This window comes from Anolis sagrei, chromosome 2 (assembly GCF_037176765.1).
Source record: "Anolis sagrei isolate rAnoSag1 chromosome 2, rAnoSag1.mat, whole genome shotgun sequence".
Classification (NCBI taxonomy): Eukaryota; Metazoa; Chordata; class Lepidosauria; order Squamata; family Dactyloidae; genus Anolis; species Anolis sagrei.
This window is the reverse complement of record NC_090022.1, coordinates 218,772,530-218,793,812: the sequence shown is the minus strand read 5'-3', so window position 1 is coordinate 218,793,812 and position 21,283 is coordinate 218,772,530. Positions and strand designations below refer to the sequence as shown.

The 21,283-nt window shown below is 41.3% G+C and overlaps 1 protein-coding gene across 1 annotated transcript in view; it reads right to left on the bottom strand.

The window, feature by feature from the left end:
• Positions 1-309: 309 nt before the first annotated feature.
• Positions 310-21,283, bottom strand: part of GLDC (glycine decarboxylase) — a 60,308-nt gene continuing 39,334 nt past the window's right edge. Inside the window, exons 17-25 of the mRNA XM_060762300.2 lie at positions 16,800-16,925; positions 14,784-14,933; positions 13,311-13,423; positions 11,498-11,639; positions 10,012-10,123; positions 6,062-6,157; positions 3,107-3,279; positions 2,380-2,460; positions 310-1,103 (exon numbers count right to left, since the gene is read on the bottom strand). Coding sequence (XP_060618283.2) covers positions 960-1,103; positions 2,380-2,460; positions 3,107-3,279; positions 6,062-6,157; positions 10,012-10,123; positions 11,498-11,639; positions 13,311-13,423; positions 14,784-14,933; positions 16,800-16,925 — 1,137 coding nt within the window. The 3' untranslated portion in view covers positions 310-959. The remainder of the gene's footprint in view (positions 1,104-2,379; positions 2,461-3,106; positions 3,280-6,061; positions 6,158-10,011; positions 10,124-11,497; positions 11,640-13,310; positions 13,424-14,783; positions 14,934-16,799; positions 16,926-21,283) is intronic.

The window sequence follows — 21,283 nt, the reverse complement described above, 5'->3', positions numbered from 1 at the left end:
ACCACAGGTTGGGAACCACTGTTCTAGATTCTCTAGATCAGTGGTTCTCAGCCTGGAGGTCCCAGATGTTTTGCCTTCCAACTCTCAGAAATCCTAACAGGGAATTGTAGATCCACTGCTCTAGATCATGAGATTAGGCTTTGCACAGGCTCCTGGGAATATACCAAGGAATAAGGTACTAGGCATTCTCTTATGGGCAGGTTTTTTTTGCATTGTGTGACCAGCAGATAAAATCCAGATTTCAGAATCCTGGGTCTGTGTATTACCGCATTTACAAAAATCCGGAATTTTGAATAAGACTACAAAAGCTACGGAATCCAGTGATTTTTATTGGAATGCAAACATTTGGAGTTTAAAAATAGGGAAAATGGTTAATATTACAATTATTAATGCTAGAGGTAAGAAAATTACTATAAACATCCATAATCTATGGCCACAGTCTAATACAGAGGGAGGTTGAGCGGAGCTTGTTTTGCCAGTTTGACGCATACACATGTTGGTCTGTGCTCTGTGCCTTCAGTTTATACAAAGTGAATATTAAATACATTTTAGTCACTAATCTGAACCCCCCCAAAAGGCTAGAGAAGTACACAGACTTTCAAAATCAAGCGGGGAGGCTCTTTACCATAGAGCGCTCCAAGGAGAAGAGGCACTGCCTTATTGGCAGTGAAACAGTTCTGGTTCTGAATAGATGAAGGCCACGTCAGCAAGGACAGCTGGAGAAACTGAGGCACTGCATCGCGTTGGTGTGTTTCCCCCTGATACAAGTATATTTACAGGTAGCTGCACAAGAATTTCACAGCATAAGGATCTTTAAAATATACATTGTATATAAAGTTTGCTCACTGGGCTGAAAGAAATCCACCCATCTTTAATGGAAATGTAGCGAGGGAGATTTAAGCCCAGTCGTTTCAAGAGGAAAAAAGGGGGCAATTGGAGAGGGTGAAGGGAGGCAGACCCTAAGATGATGCTCTCTTCTGCTCAGCAAATGGTGATTCATAGACTTCCATTGGTGGACAGGTACAAACCAGGTGCTGATCTCCATAGATGTCATCAATTCTAGCAATTGTGGGCCAGAATTTATTTTCAGGCTTCACAAACGGCTAAAAAACAGGGGGAGAAATATTAAGAAACATCACTAAGGTAAACTTAATACATTATAGAAAATTAAGAGACACTGCTCTTAAGATCGTAATAAAGATTTTTTATTTTGATTTGATAAGAGACACTGGCTGGAATTTTGTTGATCACAAAATCTTAGTACAGGTTGAGTTTCCCATGTCCAAAATATTTTGGAAAACAGCACCTGTATTTCCATATATGTACGCAACCCCAAGACCACCATGCAACCTCACCAATTTGAAGCACTGTGGCACATCAATAGCTATGGAGTCAGGGTTTTCTCAGTATCATTTGGCTGATGCCATGTAGGCCAGAAAAAGAAACAATTATTGCTTTTCTGTTTGTTATTTAATATCTTCAAATCAGAAACGGTTCCAGGCCAGTTTACCTGTCCGAACATGTCTCCCCCTACGAACCATCAAGGAGTTTGAGATCATCGGGGAAGGCCCTGCTCTCGGTCCCACTGCAGTCGCATTTGGTGGGGATTAGAGACAGGGCCTTCTCCATGGTAGCTCCTCGGCTGTAGAACTCCCTCCCTAAGGAGGTTAGATCTGCTTCCTCCCTCTTGACCTTCAAGAAGAAACTTAAATCCTGGTTATGGGAGCGTTTGCAGATTAGATTGATTTTACTGGCAATGATGAGCTTTTATTGGACCTCAATTTGGATCGATTTGGATGATATTTTGGAAGGGCATTCATTGAGAAGGCCCTCTCTCTTGTCCCTGCCAATTGCGCCTGTGATGGTGGTGGGACCGAGAGCAGGGCCTCCCCGGAAGATCTTAATCTCTGTGGTGGTTCATAGAGGGAGATGCGTTTGGACAGATAGATTGAACTGGGCTGTTTAAGGCTTTATAGGCCAAAGCCAGCACTTTGAATTGTGCTCGGTAGTAAATTGGAAATCTTTCGTGTAGTTTTCCTGACAAGATTTGTTCAAAGGAGGGTTGTTTTTGTCTTCCTCTGAGGCAGAGAGAGTGTGACTTTGCAGTTTACACTCAATATGCAGATTGTTTTGAGGACACTCCGCTTCAGTGGAGAAGGCAACTGAATTCTTCCACATCCCACTGCACTCTTGAGGAAAGTAACAATTCTACTCCAAATATTTCTTTTTGAGAATCTCCTTTTAAAGCAAGTGTACTTTGGAAAAATTACCATCTTTCTGACAAATCTAAAGATGGATTAAAAAGTTGCATTTTCCAGTAAAAGTTTTCCTTAATAAAATTACAATTACTTGAAGTATTAGCATGAATGCATTACTTACCAGAGGAAAAACTGCTACTTCTCTAGAGTAAGGACGATCCCAGTTAGGAGCAGCAATGCATGTCAAGGTATGTGGTGACATCTGTCAATAAAAGCAAGTTTAGAACATGGTAAATAACAGTTCCCTAAACTCAGCCACTCAGATTGATTTATGACGCATCTTATTCAGTTCAAATAGGTAGCATAGTTCAATTGCTCAAATAGAGGCAAGAACATTTAGCATGTGAAAGATATGGTAAATCCCATAATTTCAACCATACACATTTATTATTGTTGTTCTTTGGCTATAGATCAGACATTGAGCAATTGTGTTATGAATGCCTATCAAGTGGACCTTTGTCATGTGCCTACTAGTCAATGTCAACTTATAGCAACCCCATCATAGCAAGATGTAGTCAGAGATTTGTCAGAGCGTCCCTACAAGGCCTGGTATTCCTTCACAGCCTCCTTTCCAAGTACTCAACAGTCCTGATCCTATTTAGTTTCAGAGGGCAGATATGATCTGGGGCCATCAGGTATACAGATTTTAAGTGTATTAAGAAACAATAGTTGAAAAAAAAAGCAGAGTCCAATCTATTTACTTCCACAGTCACAAACAGCAGAACGATAAGGTCTCTAAAATAGTTCGTAGTTTCCATCACACACAGTGGGCAATCTACTTCAGACTGCTTCAATCAAACTAAACAGGGCAACAGCATTAAAAAGGAGTGGGGGCTCCAGTTACTAACCTTTAATGGATTAATTCTAGCATCCATTCTCCCTTCTTCTATATCAGCAATTTCTTGTCGTATGTTGATCATTGCATCACAAAATCTGTCAAGTTCTGCCTTGTCTTCAGACTCTGTGGGTTCTATCATAAGAGTCCCTGCTACTGGCCAAGACATTGTCGGAGCGTGGAATCCTAGGGAAAACAAATTATAGTTATGGGTCAGAAGAGCTATTGGAAAATTTAGCAGTTCTCCATACCATCACACAGCTATAAGTAGTCTAAACAGTGGGTATTCTAGACCAAGTGATTAGCTACATAACTCTACATCAGTAGTTCCCAACCAGTGGTCTGTAGACCATCGGTGATCTGCAAGAACGAAAATATGGTCTACAGCAGGCATGGGGAACCTTCGGCCCTCCAGGTGTGGTGGACTTCAACTCCCACAATTCCTTGAGGCCAAGGTAAGCCTTTGGGGCGAATGCCGAGCCTCAAGGAATTGTGGGAGTTGAAGTCCACCACACCTGGAGGGCCGAAGGTTCCTGACCCCTGGTCTACAGCCTCACCGTTACTACACTGTTGCAACAAGAGTTACTGGTCTTGCAAAACCCTCTTATTGTGCCGAAGCTATTAAATATGGTTTTCTGTGGGCAAGCAGATGCTGACTACTGGATGGCATATGTTCTGTATCAGAAACTAGAGCTGATGTGGTCTATCCAATGCAATTTTCTGAATCAGCACCCCAAATAACCAAACTGAATCTAAAGTTGACCAAAAACTTATTCATAACTCTTTTGGTACTCATGTTGGAGAGTGGTCCCTGGTCAACAAAAGGATGGGAACCACTGCTTTATGTAGTGTCTTGTGTGATCCCTCCTATCCTGATTTAGCAGGCAGCAGCCAATGGGAGAGATTTGGGTCTGTTCCCCTATCATTGGGGACACAACAGACTGATATCATCTCCCTCTTTCTGCAAGTGTTTTCCAGTGTAGCATCCAGAAGTAGGATCCCTGGTGCCTTTCTTCTTCACTGCACCAGAAATTGCTGGAGGAATGAATGGGAAGATCAGTCTACTGCTTCCTGATTGATAGAAGAACAGATCCCTGTTGTTTACACCAGCTGCTGCCTGATAAACCAGGTTTGAGGGACTGTCATGATCCCAATGTATTTATTCCTTACGTTACTGAATAGAGATTGTGAATACAAATTGGTTAATAGTATTTAACTTTGGGTCACACATTTGTAACAAATCATGGTTTCCAACCAAAATCATTAGAAGCACGTCATTCGCAGAGTCTGGTTAATGTTTATTTGCCCTGGGTATCCCTTCACAGGGCGGATCCAGACAGACCTTTATCTCAGGAAAGGGTGGATTTTCCTGGGACCCTGTCCACACCCACTCCAGAAAGCACGTGCTTTCTGTGGTGGGTGTCCAGACGTTCTCCCGCGACTGTTGGAAATCTGTTGGAATACTGTCTGGACTGCAGTATTCTGCAGTCTAGAACCGGAAATAGTGGGTTTATCCCGAGCCTTCCAGGAAGGCGCAGAATAAAGCCACTGTCTAATTAATTTGCTACAAACAAGGCTTTCCCTGGTTTGTAACAAATTAATTCGGGACTGTCCAGAACGTTGTCTGAAAAGCCCCTTCTTTATAATATATAACACCATCTGCAAAGCCCATGTACTGGCCTGCATTTCACATCATGATGAAAAGAAAAACATTCTGAATAGAAGCAGTCTTCTCTTTTCCCTTCATCATATAGTTACACCTTGTATAGCTACCCTGTTTCCCCAAAAATAAGACATCCCCTTAGTTTTTGCTGAATTGCTAAATAAAAGGCCTCCCCCGAAAGTAAGACCTAGCAAAGTCCCTGCTGTGCTGTACGAGTGTGCTGTGGTGAGCTCCCCTGGTGGCTGGAAGCTGCCATACTGTATGCTCTGTCCCTGCTGTGCAAATCTGTTCGTCATGGGAGTTCTGTGTGCCATATTTGGTTCAATTCCATCATTGGTGGAGTTCAGAGTGCTCTTTGATTGTAGGTGAACTACAACTCGCATATATCAAGGTCTATTTTCCCCCAAGAGCGCCTCAAGAACACCCCTGGGCAAAATCAACTATATTGCAAATGCTTACTTTGCGTAATGGGTTGAGCCGCCCCTGTGTGTGTGAGTCAGGCAATCAGTGTCTCACTTTTATTCTTTAGGGCAGTGTTTCTCAACCTGGCTTCCACACAGTCTGGAGACTGTAATGATCTCCCACAGCAGTTCTCATCACCAATGATGGAATTGAACCAAACTCGGCACACAGAACTCCCATGACCAACAGAAAATACTGGAAGTGTTTGGTGGGTATTTACCTTGAGTTTTGGAGTTGTAGTTCACCTACATCCAGAGAGCACTGTGGACTCAAACAATGATAAATGTGGAGTTCCAAAAGCTCTGTGGATGTAGATGAACTATAAATTCCAGCAACTACAACTCCCAAATGACAAAATCACCCCAACCCCAGCAGAATTCAAATGTGGGTGTATTGGGTATTTGTGCCAAATTTGATCCAGTGAATAAAACTACATCCTTCATATTGGATATTTACATTATGATTCATAACAGTAGCAAAACTACAGTTCTGAAATAGCAACTAAAATAATGTTATGGTTGGGGGGTCACCGCAACATGAACTGTATTAAGAGGTTGCGGCATTAGGAAGGTTGAGAAACACTGGTTTTTAGGGGGTGTCTGCTTTTCTTCTGAAGGGTCTAAAGTACAAGAAAAATAAGACATCCCCTGAAAAGAAGACCTAGCGTATCTTTGGGAGCAAAAATTAATATAAGGCACTGTCTTACTTTCGGGGAAATAGGGTATGAAATCCCATGGATATCTCTGCAAACTATCAAGTTTGGAGTGACATTAAAAATAAGCAGATATAAATTGTGTTAAAAAGGGAACATTGTCCTCAGCCACACTCTCTTTGACCTCTTACCATAATCCTGCAGCCGCTTAGCAACATCTACAGCTTCAATATTTGCAGTTTTCTTGAAAGGTCGGGTGTCCAATATAAATTCATGAGCTACGTACCCTGCAGAAGAACAAAGTTTTATATACAATTTTATATCGGAGCATAGGGTAGAGTTGTTTGGCAATTATTTACAGCCACAGGTATAACTCGGATCATCAACTTTCACTTGGATACTGCAGACTATTGTATACAGTTGTATACCCGATTAAATAGCATTGTCTGAATCATTCCAGACAATACTGTATTGTTTCTCCAAATGTCTCTACAGTGTTGGAATGTAACCTTGACTGTATTGTTGTTCTTCAAGAGTTGATTTTTAAAAGAAACATACATCTTTTTCCTTATCTGTTTGTAAATAGAAATAAACACATACATGAACTCACACAGATATCTAATTAACACTAGTCAAATAACTTTTAAGGAATGATAAGAGGCTCATTGGCTTCATTGAGAAGCAGATGAGTTCACAGCTGCCCTTTTTTTTTTATTTACTTATTTACAGTATTTTTATTCCACCTTTCTCGCCCGTTGGGGACTCAGGGAGGATTGCAGTGTACATATACATGGCAAACATTCAATGCCACAGACACACAACATACATAGACAGACACACAGAGGCTATTTAACATTCCAGCTTTTTCATGAGGGTATTCTGGCCACCAGGGGAGCTGTCGCTTCACCGTCCATTTGTGACACTGATTAACTACTTCCTCAATTCTTTGCATGCTTGCTGGAGATTTTTATAGCGTCGTAAATTAGCCTCCCTGCATAAGCGGTACCTAAATTTCCTATTTGACAGATGCAACTGTCTTTTGGGTTGCAAAGATCGACAGCAAGCTACACAACTTGGTTGGAAGCTCACTCCGACCCGGGCTGGCTTCAAACTCATGACCTTTGGTCAGTAGTAATCTTAATGCAGCTGACTCCCAGCCAGCTGTGCCACAGTCCCGGTGCTACAGCTCTTGAGACTATCCTCTTAGGACAGCTTTTCTCAACCTGGTGGTCAAGACCCCTGGAGGGGGAGTCATGAGGGGGTTTCAGAAAGGTCGCCAAAGACCATCAGAAAACATTTCTGATGGTCTTAGGAACCCCTTTGGCAGAGAAGGCTGAAGATTTCTCCATCTGTCCTTCTCTTTCTTTTTGGAAACAGCTGGCGAAACCTCCCACCAAAAGCCCTCCTCCGCTGTGATTGTCTGGCCTCTCAGCCAAGGGGAGGGCTCTTTCTGAGACTCTATGCAGGGACAGAAGAGCAGGAATGCTCAGCGCATGGCAGCATGGTGTGCGGAAGGGAGAGCATGTGAGGCTAGAAGGAGGCTCACGCCAGTGAGTCCCTTCATGGCATGGGGGTTTTGTGGGAAGTTTGGCCCAATTCTATCATCGGTGGGGTTCTGAATGCGCTTTCATTGTAGGGGAACTATAAATCCCAGAAAATACAACTTTTAAATGTCAATGTCTATTTTCCCCAAACTCCCCCAGTATTCGGATTTGGGCATATTGAGTATTCATGCCAAGTTTGGTCCAGATCTATCATTGTTTGAGTCCACAGTGCTCTCTGGATGCAGGTGAACTACAGCTCCAAAACTCAAGGTCAAGGTTATGAAGTAGCAACAAAAAAATTTTTATGGTTGGGGGGTCACCACAACATGAGGAACTGTATTAAGGGGTTGTGGCATTAATACATTAATAAAAGGTTGAGAAACACTGTCTTAGGAAGATGAATTCCTCCACAAATGCATTTCTACCTCTATTACTTACAGTACTACTAACCCATATTGTGCATGAGTATATGCTTGGTGGATGGCAAGAATACAAAGCAGGTACAACATGAGGACTAAGTGGTTCAGAGCAACAACAAACAGTGATGTGGTTGACTCTCAGACTCCCTTCTCCTCCGCCAATGGACACTTTCCGTTCTGATGTCAATTAACTACAGTATTAGATTCTATGTAAAACCTAATCTATGGTTAATCTTAACTATGGTTTATATAAACAAATCAGCGTTGTCATTTCAGAATTAATTATGAGCTTTGGTTAGCTATAAACTAAAGCAAAGGTTTTCAGTCTCCTTGCAATCATGCCGTAGCAAGTTAAGAGGCCTTTGCAAAAAGGGCAGTCAAGAAACAAAACAAAGGTTCTTTAGAAAACAGGACTTATACAAGCTGCTGCTTCACAGGGTACGCAGCTGGACTGATCATCCCTGGAGTGAAGATGGAGACAATTGTGAAAACATCCTCTTCCAAAATTTGGGTGAGAGCTGCTCAGGGGTTGGGGGTTGGGGCATGGTTTCTTGCAGCTTGCATAGATAACAGATGTTGAAGATTTTTTTCTTTTAATATTGCAACAAATAATGTAGCAATATTCCTACATTGGGTTATTGTAGGTTTTTTGGGCTGAATCCAGAAAGAAGTAAATTACAGTAAATAAAAATCAACACTCAAACACAGGGGAACTCTAGACAAGAAACAATCAAGGGCAGCTAATCACCCCTCAACAAAGGATTACCCCAGGCAGTAACAAGCCACACCTAAAAACTGTCAGGCCATCAAATGCTAATCAAGGTGGCCAATTGAAACATTCACACCTAGTTCCAACAGACAAGACTTCTTTCTCCCACCCTGGACTTTCCACAGATATATAAACCCCATTTACATAGTTTTCAACAGACCTCACAATCTCTGAGGATGCCTGCCATAGATGCAGGTGAAACATCAGGAAAGAATACTTCTAGAACACGGGCATACAGTCTGAAAAACCTACAACAACCCAGTGATTCCAGTCATGAAAGCTTTCGACAACACATATTCTTACATGATTGGTTACAGCTGAAAGTTCCTAAAACTGCTTGATACCTTCTTCTTTGTTGTACTTTGTTTATTTAAAGCATTTATATTCTCCACTTCTCAACCTGAAGGGGACTCAGGGTGGAGAACAGATATACGGCAAACACTCAATGCCGGAACGTAAAACAAACTATAGATATACACAAACACTAAACTCAGTTATATCCACTTTAAAAACAATTGTTAAAACCATTTCAAAACAGCCATACTGGATCCGGTCAGCAGGGGATGTTTTCCTATTATTACCTTATTACACTGTCCCAAAGGCTTGGTCCCACATCCAGGATTTTATCATTTTTCTGAAGGACAGGAGGGAGGGGGCTGATCTAATCTCGCCAGGAAGGGAGTTCCATAGCCGAGGGGCAATCACTGAGAAGGCCCTCTCTCTTGTCCCCGCTAATCGTGCCTGTGATGGTAGTGGGACCGAGAGCAGATCTTAATCTCCATGGTGGTTCGAAGAGGGAGATGCCTTCAGACAGGTAAACTGAGCCAGGGCCGTTTAGGGCTTTATAGGTCAAAGCCAACACTTTGAATTGTGCTCAGTATCAAACAGGCATCCAGTGGAGCTGATGCAAAATCAGAGGTATGTGCTCCCTCTGGCCAGAGGCCACAGTTATTAACCTGGCTGCCTCCCGTTGGACTATTTGAAGCTTCTGAACAGTCTTCAAAGGCAACCCCATGTAGAATGCATTGCAGTCGTCTATCCTGGATGTAACGAGCGCGAATCACCATGGCCAGGTCTGACTTCCCAAGGTACAGGCACAACTGGCACACAAGTTTTAATTGTGCAACCCCCCCCCCCTCCCCAGCCAACTCTGCAACTTGAGGTTCTAGGCTCAGCAATGAGTCCAGGAGGATTCCCAAGCTGTGAAACTGTGCCTTAAAGGTGAGTGTGACTCCATCTGGCACAGGGTGTAACCCTACACCCTGTTCAGCCTTACGACTAACCAGCAGGACCTCTGTCTTGTCTGGATTCGACTTCAATTTGTTTACCCTCACCCACTCTTGAGCACGCGCTAGCATTTTGGACCACACCCTATTGAGCAGAAGAGAATTCAAGGTGATAATACTTGCCTCTGGCTCCTCTAAAGAGGATTTTGTAGTGCTTCTCTAGTCTCTTTGCCATATAATTAGCATTGAGTATTGCAATCTCAGATGCATGCTTAAGCCCTTTTCCTCCCATCATCTGAAAAGGACAGAAAAATAATAATAATACTGAAAAAGAAGATGAAGAAACCCCAAGAATTCTCCATCTCATCCCTGTTTTCTTCTAAGCTGGACATGGTTTATTCTGAAAAGCACAGTAGTGAGTTCCCTGACTAAGAACATTGAAGAAGTATGCAGAAGTCAAGAAATTAGTATGATTTGAAGGGGTGCTTCTTTCTCAGATAAATTGCTCAAAAAACTATCTTAAATCAGTGTTGAGAAGAAAAAAGATTACAAAGGAGATAGAAGAATGGGAATGTCAATTTCTCTTGTTCCCTTCTGGCAAACAAGGACAAAAAATGTAGTCGTTTTCTTTCTGCTCAGCACAATTCTGCAAGTTGTCCATCTTTTAAATCTTGTTACTGTTTCAGCAGAAAAGGGAAGCACAGTATTCTTTTTGCTTTCAATGAAGTATGAAAAATCAATGCGATGTTCTTGTCAGGAACAACAAAGTTTCAAGAGGGCTTTATTTTTGAATAGTAGCCCTGGCTGATTTTCACCATTTTTAAAAATCCCATTCTGGAAAGTTCATGAATCCCCATAAAAAACTTTTCAGGTGGCTATAGTGGTGACTAGAGTTTGTAGGAAAGTCCAAATGTAGATGTGTCATTCTACACCAGTGGTTCCCGACCTTTCCTGACCAGGGACTACTTGACTAGGGACCACTTTTGTCAGGGACCACTCTCCAACTTAAGTACCAAAAGTGCAACAAGTGTTCCAGGGGGTATTTATTTACACCAGTGGTTCCCAACCTTTTTTGACCAGGGACCACTTTTGTCAGGGACCACTCTCCAACATTAGTACCAAAAGTGCAATAAGTGTTTCAGGGGGTATTTATTTACACAAGTGGTTCCCAACCCTTTTTTGACCAGGGACCACTTAACCAGGGACCAGTCTCCAAAATTAGTACCAAAAGGGTTACAGATCAGTTTTTTGGCCAACTTTAGATTTGGTTTGGTTATTTTGGGTGCTGATTCAGAAAACTGTATTGGAGAGACCACATCTGCTCTAGTTTCTGATACAGAATACATGCCATCCAGTTGTCACCACCTGCTCACCCAGAGAAAACCATTTTTAATAATCTAGAACTGATGTGGTCAATCCAAGGGGACGAGGCTGGTCAGCGACAGGGAAGGACTGGCAGGTGGTGCAAAAGGAACAGAAATAAAATAAAATAAAGAGGAAGGATGCTCACGGACCACAGGTTAAGAACCACTGTTCTACATCAACAAGTCTTATGTAAATCCCTCTCCACATCTTTATTTTTTAAAAGAGGAAAGAGCCCAAGACTTTTAGAGAGAGTCTTGAAGGGAAGGAGGCACAGAGATGAGTGAAAGTAATAGAAGTCCAATACCTTGATATAAGCCCACGAAATGGGCAAGATAGCACTAGATCCCCAAGGGGCAGCACTAACTGTTCCTAACGGGCTGGAAGCTTTGTCATGCTGCAACGCAATGACCGGGTGGCTGGGCAGGAAAGGAGCCAAATGCTTCTTCCTAAAACGGAACAAACAAAAGGTTCTATGTATGGATTAAGCTCCCTTTTCACTTAATTGTCACTATATTAAAACTATTGGTGGCACATGGCTGTGTATTAGGAATTGCGCTTGCATTTGTGCTTTTTTGGATCTCGCAGACAGAGGGTCTTCTGTTCCTCCTTCCGCAAGGATTAAATCCAAGTCTGTAACAAGAACCAGGAGGCTGTTGGTGGGTCTGACTTTCTGGCCACCGATTGGCCATGTGGGCACACCAGATTTGCGCTTGTACAGTAAGAGAGGGATGAGCAGCCTTATGCTCCTCTTTCCTTCTGTGCTCAAGATCATCTGAAACAATCCTGGCCTTCCCCACAAACATTCACTGGTCAGAAAAACCAGTCTGTACCACGCAGTCCCCCTCCCCCCAAACCCTAGTTCTTGTTGTCTACCAGACAAAGGAGACAGGCATAGGAAAAAAGAACCACACACTGGGAAAGACTAATATTTCGGCTGGCATGCAAAACAAGATTTTGGATTATCAGTTTTAGCCAAGTGGTCCAATATCCAAGACCAGCTTCCACTTGCAATCCCTCATACAAAGGTTTTTCAAAGAAACACAATCATTCTTATTAACATGTCATAAATAGCTCCTGTAGTCCATCTTTCTATCCTTAAACAGTAATCATTGAATAGGTCTTTTAAAAAGAGAACAAATCATCTCTCCTCCCTATGCAGAACTTGGAAGGAAAACATTTTGAATCAAGGATACTTCTCACTTTAGGTAATGAGGATGAAATGATGTATTTTGTAAAATAATGAAATGACCAATGTGTTGTCAAAGGCTTTCAAGGCCCAATCACTGGGTTGCTTTGAGTTTTCTTGGCTGTATGGCCATGTATCAGAAGCATTCTCTCCTGATGTTTTACCCACATCTATGGCAGGCATCCCCAGAGGTTATGAGGTCTGTTGGAAACTAGGAAAATGGGGTTTATATATCTGTGGAAAGTCCAGGGTGGGAGAAAGAACTCTTGTCTGTTCGAGGCAAGTGTGAATGTTGCAATTGGCCACCTTGATTAGCAGATGAAACGTCAGAAGAGAATGCTTCTGGAACATGGCCATACAGCCCTGAAAACTCTCATTAATTCAATGAAATAACCACTTTGAACCTTTATTTTAAAAAGTTTGGTCTAATAAGTAATGTGTAGTTGAAAACAGAAAATTTTGGTCATTTTGGTCTATGTTTTGTGTTTTTAAATGAACTTCAAAAATAACTAAGTGTTGCTTATTCTTGAATAGTAAGCAACAGCTTACTGGGTGGTAGTGGTGAGTAAATGCTGATACTAATGCAGCAACTTCTGCAAAGGTATATGAGAAAAGCCACAAATGCAACTAATTTTCTCAGAAGGACACCATGACTTCAGATATATTGGACAGGAGAAATGTAAACATTATGATGTGAATTTCCACCCATTATGCCTTTTTATCCTAGCAGTTTTAAAGGACTGGAAGCAAGCCTTGACCAGACTGGCTCCTTATTTATGGCACAGGATCATTTACATTGTAATCCCAGGCATATAAAGTGAGATGGGCTTGTTTACAACCAAATATATTCCGCAATGTATATTTATATTAAAATATAAATGAATAAAGAAAGAAACATGAATACTCTTCATCACAAGAGTTAAATACTAACACTCCAATTGGTCCCATGCCAGGCCCTCCTCCTCCATGAGGAATGCAGAAAGTTTTGTGAAGATTCAAATGAGAGACATCTGACCCATAATCTCCAGGACGACAGAGGCCAACCTATTAGAGAAAGGACATCACATTTCAAATTCAAAAGTTCAGGACTTATAACTGGGGTGAGTGGAGGATGTGTAGCCTAATGGCTCCATGGGGGAGACATAGACAAGAAATGGGTGTGGAAATGAGATGAAAACTATCACACAATAAGAGGCAGTTATCCAATTGTGCAATGTTAAACGGGGCACCCGTTTTTTGATCTGGCTCTGTTGAACCTTAGCTGCAAAATCTAACCAATTTATTCTTGTGGTCAAAGGAAGGATTGCCAGGTCCCAGGACACAGAGTGAATTCTCAATGAATCGTTGTGTTTCCCCAGGCTTCCGGATGGAAATATATCTCAAGGTGAGTGGTGCTGGAGGGGGTGAAAATTTGGTTTTAATATATGGGCTTAGACAACTCCTCCCCACTGGCACCAGGGCTTACTGCAGTGGTTGGCAAGTGCCAATTCTGATCAATTTGAGAGAACCGGGGGCAACACATCCTGCTATGTTCACCTCTCAATTAGTTGCTCCTACTCTTCCTAATGCTACAGTTGGAATTGTTGTTCCTCCTCTTCCTTTTCTTCTCCCCCTGTTGGAAATGACAACCTTCTTTAAGGCTTCTCCAGTAATGTCTCTCTATGATCTTGTTGCTTACTGTTTCCTGTATGTATGTTCTGGTATGCAGCTTCCTTTACTCTATGGTTCCTGAAAAGTTATAAAAGGGGTTGCAGAGTACATGATCATGAACAGACTACAGACTACTGCAGGCAGACAGATTGCAAACTACTTCAGAACTCAGATCACATACTTGCTTGCTGTTTTGTTGTGAGAGATGTCCTGGCCCAATGGCAAAGAGAATTATCTCAAAGATATTTGAAACTGGACTGATAAGTTTTATACCTGAACACATGAAGGTTGTGAGTAAACCAAATCAAAGTCTACTTCATTTTTGTCTCTTGAGTGCATGATTATAAAACAAGTTGTTTTATGGAAGAGTATATATTTTGGGGCACTAAAAACACTTCTAAAGCTCTGCTGTTTTTATGCACTGGCAAATCTCTGTTTTCCTAACAGATCAGAGATAACAGATGATTCAGTCTAACAACTGAAACCATTGCCTTGTATAATTATATCTGGTTGTATACCACAAGAGAAGATTCTATTCTAAAGGGTTTTTGGCTCTTCTCTGAAAGGTCATGCTTTTCTAAAAGTTATGATCTCCAAAAGGTTTTTCCAAAAGGTTATAAATGCCTTCCTCCTCTACAAATAGATTAGCATTTTGGCTCTCTTTGGGCTGTTTTAAGTCTAGGAAACCACATCAGAAAACGATCCTGTATCTCAAGTTTGCATTAGCTGAAGAAATCTGTAAACTTATTCCTACCTGGGCATTCATATTTGCTCCATCTAGGTAAACCTGGCCGCCGTGTTTGTGAATTAAGTCACACAATTCACTGATTTCCTCTTCGAAGACACCATTAGTGGATGGATATGTGATCATGATAGCTGCTAGGTTTTCCTTGTGCTTATCCACCTTCACAATAAGAAAAGGAGAACAATGTGAAAGGAGAAAGAAAAATGTAAAGGAGAGATCAACACATTTCTAGGTCCTCCCAATATCTCAGAGCAAAGAGTAGAATATCTCTGGATAAAAACCCTCTCACACCACACAAGGGTAGCACTATGATTCCACTCTAACTGCTATGGGTGCATTCCACGGGGTTTGTAATGTTGACGAGAGAGGCAATAATAGTAATAACAATTAACTTGCCTCTCCTTATGACTCAAGGCGAGGTACATCAAGAATTATACATATATACAGTATGACTCCTGTGTCTGTGGGACTGGTATTAAAAGTTTCACTTATTCAAATCAAATAAAATATGTCTAATAATAATAATAATAATAATACTTCATTCTGCCCTTCTCCCCAAGGCGACTCAGAGCGGATTACAGCATATAAACAGACACAGGCAAACATTCAATGCCTATTTGCAGTGAAATACAATGAAACACAAATAACACAGACAAAGGCAAAGTCTTCTCCTTTCATTTCCGGCTCTGGAGATGGTGCTCATCACCAGCTCTAAGGGAGGTACTCTTCTCCATTTCCAAGAAGAGGAGCCTGTGTTGTCCATAGACATATTCTGGTCATGTGGCCAACATGACTGCATGGAGCGTCCTTTTGACTTTCCTGCTGAGGAGGTACCTATTGATCTACTCACATTTACATGTTTTCGAACTGCTAGGTTTGCAGGAAAATTTCGGGGGGGGGGTTGAAAATTTCACGGGGGGGGGGGTTTGAAACCTGCCTCCTAGCTCACTGTGAAGCAAAGAGCACAGCAGAGGGCAGAGCAGCCTTCCATAGCCTGCAGCTCCGCCCCTGTCAACCACCTCCACCAAGTCAGGCCTCCTTAATGAGAGCATTCAACACTCCCCCCCACCCCCCAAATTGGTTGCTTCACTACATCGGCTATTGCTGCAAGTAATGACAGTGTGAATACATTGTCAATATTTGCTTGAGATAGTGCTTGCAGTTCTGGAGGGACTCTTAATTTTTTGCGTCTCATAGACTTAGAATGGGATTAGGTTAACCAGTTAAAATTCACGAGTAAACCAGTTTTTTTTAACCTGAATCTTTGGGGGGGGGGGGTTGATCCCCTTACCCCCCCCCCCCCCCGGGCTACAGGCCTGGTCCAGAATGACCCTGGTAATCTTGGGTCAGCCATCCTTCATTTTAATAGGATTCACTAATATTTATGATTTTGTGTATCACTTGCAACATATGGGAACACATTCTGCATGGATAAAGGGGTCATACTGTATAACCACCAAAAGGAAAAATCTCTTTTTCTTCTTACCCCTCTTTCTTTTTGCTCTCTCTTCTTGAACCTTTATTTCATTGCATTTTATCTTTTAATATTTTTTGTTTCTAAACTTTATAATTTTAATGTATTTTAAATTTTGCAATAAAATATTATTTTAAAAAGAAACCATGGGGTTTGTAGTCTGGCAAGGTGCTTGAGCTGAAAATTCAAATACCCCTCTCTAAACAAAGATCTCTGTTGGTGGGGGCACTTTTGGTCATTGCAACAGTGTAATGATTGTAACAATAAAGCTGTATAATTACAGTGTCAAAGGACGGACTTTGTCATTACTGATCAGGAAGCCCACCTTTGTATTAGTAAATGAGGCAGAGTGACATGGATGAGCAAACAGATGAAACATTGGTCTAGAAACTAAGAGAGGCAGCTGGACAGTTTTGATTTAAATTGCTAAAATATTTATTGTGTTCCTATTTAAGACATAAAATATATTTTTCTGGTATGAACATTTTTTCTAGATGTTGAAACTTAGAGGCCACTAATAACCAAAGCTGTTTAATACAAGAGAAACTCACCATTGCCTTAAGATGACCAGCATCAATGTTTCCATTTTTATCTACTTCCACTGGCTGAATTTTCATCCCTGCCATTTGAGCACTTGCTGGGTTTGTGCCATGGGCAGATTTAGGAATAAGGCAAACCTAAAGTGGGAAAAAGAGACTTGACATTAATAGAACGTTTATCTCACACACATCCGATCAAGACATTAATATTGCAACAATTAAGCCCTAAGACTATATTGTGTCTGTGCCTTTAATTCATCTGTTGACCTATTGGTGACTTCATTAATTTCATAGTGTTTTCCTAGACAAGGAATACTAAAAAGTTTGCCAATTCCTTCGTCTGACATGTAGTCTACAGCACTCTTTCTTAAATTGTGAGTCCTGACCCCAAATGGGATCCTCTTTGCTCTGTCTTGGGGTCACAAAATAATTGCCAACAGCAAAAGGTTACTGAATGTCACCTAGTGGCTGTTTTAGACATTTACACACCCTGCAGTATTTACAATGGACTCTGCGGAAGATGCTTCAGTTGTACTTCATAAAAAGGAAAATCAACCTGCTTAGCAAACCCTGCAAATAGTGATTTGGTATCCATACATGTTTGATTTTAATACCTATTTTATATATCGATATATCTAGGTCACATACAAATTTATTGGGCCAAAAGGGGTTGTGGGAGTCAGACTCCCCTAGACTTAATGTCAAGGGGAAACCTTTACCATTGTAAAGTGAAATGAAAGTTCAAGAAGACACAACAAAAATAAAGCGAGGCAATTTATTTGGATGCAACTCTACTGGAACCTCTGGTGGCGCAGCAGGTTAAATTGCTGACCTGCTGAACTTGCTGACCGAAAGGTTGGCAGTTCGAATACGGGGAGCAGAGTAAGCTCCTGCTGTTAGCCCCAGCTTCTATCTACCTAGCAGTTCAAAAACATGCAAATGTGAGTAGATAATAGGTACCGCTTCGGCAGGAAGACAATGGTGCTCCATACAGTCATGCCAGCCACATGACCTTGGAGGCGTCTAATGACAACACCGGCTCTTTGGCTTAGAAATGGAGATGAGCACCCCCCCCCCCCCGAGTCGAACACGATTAGAATTAATGTCAAGGGAAAAACTTTACCTTTACTTTAACTCTACTAGATTTTCTCTAATATTTTCAGTGATTTTATTTTGTTTTCCTATTCATATCAGACAAATGTGCACTGGGTTTTTTTTTAAAGTGACCAGTGTGTGTTTTGCATTTAAGTATATGGGCATTGTCCCTCTTTCTTTAACAGACTATAATAAAGGAAGTTCAACAATATTGTTTGGCTGAAATGTATTGAACTTCCTCTCTGTGTGTAATAAAATATCTTAAATATATCCCAGGGGTCTGATTTTCCTTGACATCAGGTTCCACTGAAGTTTGTTCTCTTTCACCTTTAGATAGGAGTTGTTGTCCAAAAATATGTGGAGGGCCACATGTTTCGTATCCCTTCCTGACAGTTATCAATACCTTTATCCACAATACCAAAAGACAGAATACATATAAAATTGCTGTGGTTTTGATAAAAAATTGCTTCCAATCCTTACAAAACATTTACAAAGATGTCAGGAAAAGCTTATTGTTAGACACTTTGAGTCCATATGGAAAGCAAGGCAAGATAGAAATAAAGTAAATAAATAATACTGTATTTTAAACATTGTATTAAATATATTTTTCCATCAGGAAGTCTTTCAGTCTAAAAATATGCCTTCCATAGAGCAAATTTATTATCAAGGAAGAATAGTATCCTGCTTGAACAAATGTATTATCTTATTTTGGTTAACATCGAGGTATTAAATTAGGTAAAGGTAAAGGTTTTCCCCAACATTAAATCCAGACGTGTCGGAGGGTTGGTGCTCATCTCCATTTCTAAGCCGAAGAGCCAGCATTGTCCATAGACACCTCCAAGGTCATGTGCCCAGCATGACTGCATGGAGTGATGTTACCTTCCTACTGGAGCGGTACCTATTGATCTACTCACATTTGCATGTTTTCGAATTGCTAGGTTGGCAGAAGCTGGGGCTAACAGCGGGAGCTCATCCTGCTCCCCAAATTCAAACTGCCATCCCTTTGGTCAGCAAGTTCAGCAGATCAGCGGTTTAACCTGCTGCGCCACTGGGGGCGCCAGTAGAGTTACATTCAAATAAAACAAGACTCTTTATATAGCTACAAAGAAATATTAAAATCTGTTTGGAGCTATTTAAGATATTTCTTCAATCCAACAACATAAGCTAGTATATAACAGAATGGTACAGATTGAGCATCCCTTATCCTGGATTCCAAAGTATTCCAAAATCCAAATTTGTCCACACGGGCAGCTGCAGTAGTGATACCTTTGATCTCAGATAATTCAGTATCCACAAACTGTTTTTTCATGCCCCAAAATATTAGAAAATATGACTTCATGGAGCACTGTTATGGAGCCTTAGGTATTAAATTATCTGTTTGATAATCCGACTTTTAATTGGTTTTCATTCTGTTGACAGTCTGTATTTTTAATTAATATTTTAAAATGTGTGCTACTTTTCTATGTAAATTTGAACAATGATTTGTATTGATTTAAAATTAAACAAAGGTTATTATTTTTTTATGGGTTATGTGGAATAGGGAAGGAAGTTTCCAAGAATGGCCATGGACAACTTTGTACTAGCAAAGTAACCTAGCTGTGAATTTTAGTTCACAATGCTGCTCTAATCCCTACACAAAAGCCTTCTGGCTGACCCAACAAGGTTTTGGAAAATCATCGTACCCTGGCCCAACTCTTGGCATGCCTTTTCTGCTAATCTCGGCTTTGCTTTAATGTTGCTAATGAGCTAGTTCCCGGATTTCTGCTGTAAAAACCCAGCTGTGCGTAGCTGTTCTCCAAGCACAAGAGACGGGGCCTCAGTGGGAACTTCCAGTTAGAAAGGAATGTACCAAGGAACAAAAAATAAAGGAGCGAACACTTTCAACAAATCTGTATTATGCTTAGGTGCACATGATGTTTCCACTCGTTATCTGAAGAACTGAGGGCAAGGTCCACAAATTTTGGCTCACTTTGCCCGTCAAAACTTGTGACAACTTCCAAGCATTCTCTTTCTCCTGGGGAGAAGCTTTTCTTCTGTTCCATCACTGACCTTCAATCTGAAGATGTCAGAAGTACTGTCAGCTCAGCATCACTTTAAGGGGCCAAAACTCCTATTAGACTTGTCCTACCCCTGAATAAAAACACTGAGTTTTGAGAGGAAGAGCAAAGTTTGCCAAACTGCTTATTGAATCCAAGAGCCTCTGAAACCCAACACAAATCCAATGATGACTCCATTACTTTAAGGATTAAATAAGTCGTCCAAGTGTATTTGTCTGGAGAGCCACTGGGAAGTCCACTGGGAAGAACATTGATGGGGCCTTGATGAGTGGTTTAAGGCTTTATGTTTTCCATATACATCAGTAGTATCCAATTGTGGTCCTCCAGGTGTTTGGGACTCTCCAACTTCCATAAGCCCTTGACAGCTTGTCCAAGTCTCAGGAATTCTTGGAGCTGAAGTCCAAAGCACCTGGAGGACCAAAGGTTGGGCAGTACTGATATATGTGTCGAGTATCTCTCATCTGACATGCTTGGGAGCCAAAGTGTTTGGGATGTATGATATTTGGGGTGAGTGGGAGGGATTTGGAATATATCTTGAAATTCATTTATGTTTCATACACACATTAGAAACATAGTCTGAAGCCCCCTGACTTTGGAACACCCTCCCCAGGCAAGCTCCACACTGTCCTCCTTTCATAGGGAACTGAAAACCTGCATATTCCAGCAAGCTTTCAAGAATGACTAGTCCTTAGACCCAGTCCCTAGGTCGCCAGATAGTCTTCTTTTCTGCACTTCATCCACTTCTCCGGCCCTACAATACACTGTTTGCACTATCCTTCACCCATTTTTAGCATTCCTGGCTATTGCTATTGATGAACCTAGCCCGATGGAGCTCCAATGTATTCTGCTTTCTATTTTATTTTTAGTGTGTTGTATCAGTTTTTTTGTATTTTATCATGTTTTTACTTTATTTATTTTGATTCTCACTATTTTGACTATTAAGTAATAGTTATGTTGTTTTATATTGTTTAATGTGTCTTGTCCTGATATAAACTGTTTGTATGGTTTTTCTTTTGGCATTGAATGTTTGCCATTTGTCGGAAACTGCCCTGAGTCCCTTCGGAGAGATAGGGTGGTCTTTCCAGGGAGTGGGGTGAGCTCCCGCTGTCAGCCCCAGCTTCTGTCAACCTAGCAGTTTGAAAACATGCAAATGTGAGATCAATAGGTACCGCTCCAGTAGGAAGGTAACGGCACTCCATGCAGTCATGCTGGGCACATGACCTTGGAGGTGTCTATGGACAATGCTGGCTCTTCGGCTTAGAAACGGAGATGAGCACCAACCTTCAGAGTTGGACACGACTGGACTTAATATCAGGAGAAAACCTTTCCCTTTACCTTTTATAA